Source organism: Chrysemys picta, chromosome 9 (assembly GCF_011386835.1).
Source record: "Chrysemys picta bellii isolate R12L10 chromosome 9, ASM1138683v2, whole genome shotgun sequence".
NCBI classification, from domain to species: Eukaryota; Metazoa; Chordata; order Testudines; family Emydidae; genus Chrysemys; species Chrysemys picta.
The window spans coordinates 72,724,406-72,732,697 of record NC_088799.1 but is presented as its reverse complement, the minus strand read 5'-3'; the positions used below and the strand labels follow the sequence as shown (position 1 = coordinate 72,732,697).

The 8,292-nt window shown below is 47.9% G+C and overlaps 1 protein-coding gene across 1 annotated transcript; it reads left to right on the top strand.

Moving 5' to 3' along the window:
• The first annotated feature begins 543 nt into the window (after nt 1–543).
• On the top strand, nt 544–2,590 carry LOC135973414 (uncharacterized). Its single transcript, XM_065556492.1, has 2 exons — nt 544–1,120; nt 2,115–2,590. Exons 1-2 carry the CDS (start codon nt 544–546, stop codon nt 2,588–2,590), a joined length of 1,053 nt encoding a protein of 350 aa, XP_065412564.1.
• The last annotated feature ends 5,702 nt before the right edge of the window (nt 2,591–8,292 follow it).

The window sequence follows — 8,292 nt, the reverse complement described above, 5'->3', positions numbered from 1 at the left end:
CTCTCTCTGCTTGTGTGTGCAGAGGTAGGACACAATGCACAGTGCTTCTGCTCCCTTCCAGGAGTGGGAGACACCCAAACTGTGGCTGGGAAGGACAGGATGGGGTGGAGTGATGGCCCTTCTACCCCATGCACAAGCATACAGTTAGGCCTGGTCTACACTAGGCGTTTATGTCGAAGTTAGCGCCGTTAAATCGAATTAACCCTGCACCCGTCCACACTGCGATGCTATTTAGTTCGACAAAGAGGTCTCTTTAATTCGACTTCTGTACTCCTCCCCGACGAGGGGAGTAGCGCTAAATTCGACATGGCCATGTCGAATTAGGCTAGGTGTGGATGGAAATCGACGCTAATAGCTCCGGGAGCTATCCCACAGTGCACCACTCTGTTGACGCTCTGGACAGCAGTGCGAGCTCGGATGCTCTGACCAGCCACACAGGAAAAGCCCCGGGAAAATTTGAATTTGAATTCCTTTTCCTGTCTGGCCAGTTTGAATCTCATTTCCTGTCTGGACATCGTGGCGAGCACAGCAGCACTGGCAACGATGCAGAGCTCTCCAGCAGTGATGGCCGTGCAGTCTGGGAATAGAAAGAGAGCCCCAGCATGGACTGATCGTGAAGTCTTGGATCTCATCGCTGTGTGGGGCGATGAGTCCGTGCTTTCCGAGCTGCGATCCAAAAGAAGGAATGCAAAGATCTACGAGAAGATCTCTAAAGATATGGCAGAGAGAGGATACAGCCGGGATGCAACGCAGTGCCGCGTGAAAATCAAGGAGCTGAGACAAGGCTACCAGAAGACCAAAGAGGCAAACGGACGCTCCGGATCCCATCCCCAGACATCCCGTTTCTACGAGGCACTGCATTCCATCCTCGGTGCTGCCGCCACCACTACCCCACCAGTGACCGTGGACTCTGAGGATGGGATACTGTCCACGGCCGGTTCCTCGGACATGTTAGGGGACGGGGAAGATGAGGAAGGAGATGAGGAGGGCGAGGCAGTCGGCAGCTCTCACAACGCTGATTTCCCCGACAGCCAGGATCTCTTCATCACCCTTACAGAGATCCCCTACGAAGCGTCCCCAGCCGTTACCCCGGACACAGAATCTGGTGAAGGATCAGCCAGTAAGTGTTGTAAACATCTAAACATTTATTTTTAACAAAACAGGAATATTAACAATTAAAAGAATGGGTTGTTCATGATTAGTGTGCCCTAGGCGCTTAACGGTTTAGTAAGGGGCAGTGCAAGTTTTGAAAAGAAATCTAGCAATGTCCGGTTTTCAGTGATTGTCCTGCACAAGCCGCTCTACTGTTTATTCCCTGCTACTGCAGCTACAGTAAAATGCGGTCTATGTGTCCGGGGATAGAGCAGTAATCCTCCTGGGACATCTCGATGAAGCTCTCCTGGAGGTAACTTGAAAGCCGTTGCATGAGGTTCTTGGGGAGAGCGGCCTTATTGGGTCCTCCGAAGTACGACACGTTGCCGCGCCACGAGATTATCAAGTACTCGGGGATCATTGCTCTGCACAGCAGGGCGGCATACGGCCCTGGTCTTTGGAGGCTTTCCCGGAGCATTCTCTCTTTGTCGCTCTCGGAGATCCTCATCAGGGTGATGTCGGCCATGGTGACCTGCTTTTAATTAGGTAGGGGAATGTTAGTGTTGGGACTGCTTTCCCGTTCCTTTACAGAACTGTAACCGCTGGTTTGCAGCCACGCGGTGGAGGCGGGAGAGGGGCAGCCGAAAGGGATCGTTCCCTGGGACAGCCGCGAGGGGGTGGGACAGGGGCAGAGTTCCCGCTTGCCGGATTGCTGGCAGCAGGGACTGACATTGATTTAAATGTGAAATGAGACCAGTGGTAATATAAAAGTTTTAAACTGCCACAAGTGTACGGCTTACCATGTCTGCCTGCAACAGAAATTCCGTTGTGCTGCCTCGCTTCTCAAATGTGCTGTTCAAGACCCCAGGCACTGAATGCGAAGGCCGAGAATTCGACCTTGTGCTGAGTGCGCATGTGAAAGGTGCTGTGCATGGTCTTGTTCACAGAGAAAGACTATGTTCTTTGTTCACAACTACATTTATCTTTCTTAGGAATTCACTCCCTTTTTCCCATTTCCACAGCCCCGTCTGCGACTGTCTCACAACCTAGCCTGGAATCACACTCCCAGAGGCTAGCGCGGATTAGGCGTAGGAAGAAGAGGACACGGGAGGACATGTTCTCTGAGCTTATGGCCTCTTCCCAAGCCCAGGCAGCACAGCAGACCCAGTGGCGGGAGAACTTGACCCGAATGCACCAAGCCAACATGGATCGGGAGGAGAGGTGGCGGCAGGAAGACCAGCAGGCGACTCAAACGCTGCTTGGACTACTGAGGGAGCAAACGGACACGCTCCGGCACCTTGTGGATGTTCTGCAGGAACGGAGGCAGGAGGACAGAGCCCCACTGCAGTCCATCTCTAACCGCCCTCCCCCGCCACCAAGTCCCATACCCACCTCACCCAAAGTGCAAAGAAGGAGAGGCGGCAGAGTCCCTGCTAAGTCTTACTCCACCCCTGCAGAGAGCTCTAGTAGCAGAAGGCTCTCATTTCCCAAAATTTGAAAAGTTCTTTCCTTCCCGCCTGACACAAGCCCCCGTCCAAGTTTCACCTCCCAATGCCATGTGTAGTTGATAATAAAAAATTCGTTTCTGTTAACTACTGTTTCAATCATGTTCTTTTGGAGGAGGAGGGGAAAGGGGGTTGGTAATTGGACAGGACAGTCTCCTTTGGCAGGGTACATAGTCGGGGGCAGGCACAGCAGCAGGGCACATACACAGTGCAGTGATGCAGTGACTAGTTGCCCCGGTTAGTCTGGGAGGTTGTTTTGATGTAATGTTGGGGGGGGGTGGGTTGCTCTGTGACTTTGTGGCGGAGGAGGGCAGTTACAGATCTTAAGCGCCGGTCCTTAGGCAGGATCACAGAGCCACACAGCATGGGATCTGTAACCGTCCTCCCCCTGCCACAAAGTCAAATAGACCCCCCATACACACAGTCCCGATCAGGAGGGTTGACAGGCTCCGTTGAAACAAGCATCCCACCGCAGCGGAGCCTGTCAATCCTTGAGTTTAGAAGCTGCATTCGCGTCACAACACTACACCCGCCCCGCACCACAGTCTGCGTCCCAGTTTTAAAAAATTCCCGCGAAAACAGTATTAAAGAAAACGGTGTGCTTTAACAAAGTAGAACTATTTTTATTTCGACACGTGTGTTGGAGGGGGGGTGAAGGGGGTATGTAACTGGATAGGATAGTCAACATTACCTGGGTAAAGAAACGGGGGCAGGTTTAGCTTCTCAGTACACAAACTTTAAAGTCACAGGTTACCCTGCTCACTCAGGAACTTTGCTTTCAAAGCCTCCCGGATGCACAGCGCTTCCCGCTGGTCTCTTCTAATCGCCCGGCTGTCTGGCTGTGAGTAATCACCAGCCAGGCTATTTTCCTCAACCTCCCACCCCGCCATAAAGGTCTCCCCCTTGCTCTCACAGAGATTGTGGAGCACACAGCAAGCTGCTATAACAATGGGGATATTGGTTTCGCTGAGATCACAGCGAGTCAGTAAGCTTCTCCATCTCCCCTTGAGACGGCCAAAAGCACACTCCACCACCATTCTGCACTTGCTCAGCCGGTAGTTGAAGAGTTCTTTTTCAGTGTCCAGGGCGCCAGTATAGGGCTTCATGAGCCAGGGCATTAGCGGGTAGGCTGGGTCCCCGAGGATGACTATAGGCATCTCCACATCCCCAACAGTTATTTTGTGGTCCGGGAAGTAAATACCTTGTTGCAGCCGTCTAAACAGACCAGAGTTCCTGAAAACACGAGCGTCATGAACCTTGCCCGGCCATCCCACGTAGATGTTGGTAAAACGTCCCCTGTGGTCCACCAGTGCTTGCAGCACCATGGAAAAGTAGCCCTTTCGGTTAATGTACTGGGTGGCCTGGTGGTCCGGTGCCAGGATAGGGATGTGAGTTCCATCTATGGCCCCACCGCAGTTTGGGAATCCCATCGCTGCGAAGCCATCTATGATCGCCTCCACGTTTCCCAGGGTCACTACCTTTGGCAGCAGTACATCAACGATTGCCTTCGCTACTTGCATCACAACAACCCCCACGGTAGATTTGCCCACCCCAAACTGGTTCGCGACTGACCGGTAGCTGTCTGGCGTTGCAAGCTTCCAGAGGGCTATGGCCACTCGCTTCTGTACACTCAGTGCAGCTCGCAACCGGGTGTCACTGCGCTTCAGGGCAGGGGACAGCAACTCACAAAGTTCCAGGAAAGTTCCCTTCCGCATGCGAAAGTTTCGCAGCCACTGGGATTCATCCCAGACCTGCAGCACTATGCGGTCCCACCACTCAGTGCTGGTTTCCCGTGCCCAGAATCGCCGTTCCACGGCATCAACATGACCCATTGCCACTGTGATGTCCTCGGCGCTGGGTCGCCTGCTTTCTGACAGGTCTGTGCTACTCTCAGACTTCAGGACATCACCGCGGTGCCGTAGCCTCCTCGCCTGACTTTTCTGCATCTGCCTCAGGGAAACCTTTATGATAAGCTGCGAGACGTTGAGAGCGGCCACAACTGCAGCGATGGTCGCAGCGGGCTCCATGCTCGGAGTACAGTGGCGTCCGCGCTGTCAATGACTGGAAAAGCGCGCGAACTGTTTTCCCGCCGGCGCTTTCAGGGAGGGAGGGCGGGAGTGATGGACGGATGACGACAGTTTCCCAAAAGCACCCTCGACTCATTTTGTTACCCAGAAGGCATTGCCGGCTACACCCAGAATTCCAATGGGCAGAGGGGACTGCGGGAACTGTGGGATAGCTGACCACAGTGCACCGCTTCGAATGTCGACGCTATCACCGTTAGTGTGGACGCACAAAGTCGAATTACTGTCCTTAGTGTGGACACACACGTTCGACTTTGCAATATCGATTACAAAAATTCGATGCAAGTAAAATCGAACTACTCTCGTAGTGTAGACAAGGCCTTAGTCAAATGTGCAGGGAGGTACAAATGTACACCCTAAAGGGTGTAGCAACAAGGTGCCCCCCCTCCTCCCCGCATATCAGGCAGCTCCTGGAAAAATTCCTCCCAGAGCTCTCCACAGCTAATGCACCACATCCAATGCAGGGCTCTGCCTTAACAGAACCTATAACTTTCTTCCATTCTACAAATTCTGCCACCTCTGCCCTTTCACAGGTAGCTTTTATCTGTGCTTTCCATTACATGTTTTATTGATTATTAATTAATTTTTAAGAATTAAATTATTAGTATGGGAATGACAACGCTAATACATAGGTTAAACCTCTGACCATGTCCAGGGTGAACTAGGTACTGGTATTTCCTGAAGTCTGTGCAGACTCAGGCAGAGCTGAATATTCATAATGTTGTGCCTTCTCTCTAGCCAGTCTGCCTCTGGAATGCTTTAATAAGCATTGCAAAGGCTCCCTAATATGTATATGTGTATGTCCCTAATGCTAACCAATGAACTGTATGTTGGTTATAGCAGTAGCTTGCTGATTGTTTGGCTGCAGGAGGAAGGAAAACGTGTTATAAATATTAAAGCTAGGAGAATAAAAATCTTACGATGGAGGAAATAAGTGCTTGAGAGAAATCCACAATAAAGCAGTTATTGATTTTTCATTAAACAGCATTGAAAGTTTTACTGAACAGTAGCAATGCTTGGTAATTTGAATTTTCAATTAAGGCACCATGTTCCATAGACACATTTACTATAGTATTCAAATGACATTTGTTTGACTTTTAAAATCCCTAAACTATTGTACTTATGTTGTTTTAGTTCAAACTACCAATACAGAAAGATTTAGGATTTCAGCCATGCCGATTACAGAGATATTTTTGTAAGGCTGCTGGGCTGCTCTCTAATTTTAAATGATTCGTCATATTTACATGATTTACATATTTAAATGATTCATCATATTTAGGGATTACAGGCTGTTGTTGCTAAAATCATTGTACTAGAGCATGTCACTATGAATTCAGCTAAAGCAGTTCAACACTTAGGCCTCACTCCTGCAAATTCTCATGTATGATGATCTTTATTGACAGCATGTAGTCCCAGTGAGTGTGTAAAATTACAACCTCCTCATCCTCTTCCTAATTGTGTGGTTAGAAAGCGCCACTTTCTAAGCAGCATGCTGCTTATGAAATCAACTTTTTGTTATTATTCAACATTTCTGGTTTATGAATAAGATAATGAGGCCCTGAATTGTATTCCTGTCTAGTGAAAATGATGGATACTTCCCAGAATGGCTATTTCCTTTTGGGAGCACCATAGTTTAACCTACATGTTTTCTCAACTTCAGTATGTTACATTGCTAACAATCGAGGAATGCTTTAGGGTTGGCTGGAGATTCCCTCTTCAAAGGTGGCATTAGTGATTGCTGTCACTAGTGAACTCAGGTGATCATCAGAGGTTTGTTGCTAACCATAAGGGGTGTGCATCTGAATCCCAGCAGCATCACTTTGTTGTGACAATGTGGGAAAAATATAGCCCACTCCTACTTTAATCCATTCAGCTTTCTGTTACAGTAGGGTAAAAGACATCTCTCAGGCTACAGAGTGTCCGTTCTGTACTTGTTTTATATGGGTGTAAAGCAGATACTAACAGTAGTCCAGCCAGCTTAAAAGTGTTATCTTCTCTACACCCATACTTTTCTATCTCGATTTTTTTTCAATAAAGTTACATTTAAATAAATATTGCCTTTAACTAGATGGTTCAGTCGATGGTGATAGTGAATGATCCCCACCAGTTTAAATCTGTCCCACAATGGGACAGATAGAGACTCAACAATTTATCTTGGCTGGTTCTTGCCCTATGTTCACTGCAGCTTGTACCACATCACAAACAACACCATCACAATTGGCACTAGCTGGCACTCTGCTTGCTGGGCAGGCTGAGCCCAGGTTACAGTGAGTGGGAGACACAGGACTTGTTCCTCCTTGCTCATGGTCCATTTCTGCTGCCGTTCACCACCACTGCATTTGGGCTATTGCTGCTGTTATATCCTCTTCTTCTTCTTTTATAGAGCTGGAACGGACCCTGAAAGGTCATCGAGTCCAGCCCCCTGCCTTCACTAGCAGGACCAAGTACTGATTTTGCCCCAGATACCTAAGTGGCCCCCTCAAGGATTGAACTCAAAACCCTGGGTTTAGCAGGCCAATGCTAAACCCAGGTCAATCAGGTCAACCCACCTTAGCTGAGGCTTCACACAAAACCCACAGTGCGAGAGAAAGGAGAAGGAACACAGCCTGAGGAAAGGGAACACTGGAGTTTCATGGATAATTCTTAATAACAGAACCACTGTGGTGTGGTAAAGAAAACAAATAGAGGGTAAGGGGAGAGAGAATGAACAGGCAAAGCAGGGTCAAGAAGGTGAAAGGGAGATATTTGTGATGCTTTGAAGGGATGTAATAGGAACACAACAAAGTCCTTTGTTTTGGTTGTGTCCCCCATATTGCAGAAGTAGGTGCTTGAAGGGTACAGATGCAGTGGTGCTAAAACTAGAGGTGCTGGGGATGCTACTGCACCCCCTGCTTGAAGTAGTAATAACAAACACCAAATACATGGTTTTCATAGTTTCCATCATCAGCACCCCTCCCTACAAAAATTGTTCCAGAACCTCTGATGCTTTTAGAAAATAATCTCCTGAGCCACTGAACTGTCCTAGACAATATTTTCCTCTAGCCCTTAGAGTATGGGCACTATCCAATACAACAGGCAGATGGATTCTTAGGAGGACATGTATGTAGGTCTGCAGTTTCCAAAGGGTTTTAAACCAATCTAATATATTGCAATATTTGAGGTGCTTTGCTCCTTTACATGGCCTTTTAATGAGGATGGACTATATAGAAGTACTTAGTGAAATGTTCCCAGCTCTGCCATCATCTGACTGAAATTTCCTGTTAGAGCTAATGAGGTTCTGCTCCCACTTAAGCTCTAAATATGGCACAGTTAGCGTTTTTCAGTTTGCTTAATGAAATGCTATTAATAAAGACATGACCTGAACATTTACTTGCATTTATTGTCTTTTTGGTTCACTCTTTTAATTATGCTTAGGCAATTCAATTTTTAAAAAACATTATAAACTATTGTTTTAGTTTGACAACCCCACCATAAAAGTGCTCACCAAGGTCAGTGTGTGAGCTAGCAATTTAAATAAAACATTTATCTTGATATTTAAATTGCTTTGTTACTTTGTCAAATTATTATTGGCTCATTGACTGTAATATTCTCTGGGTAAAATATTTTGGCTG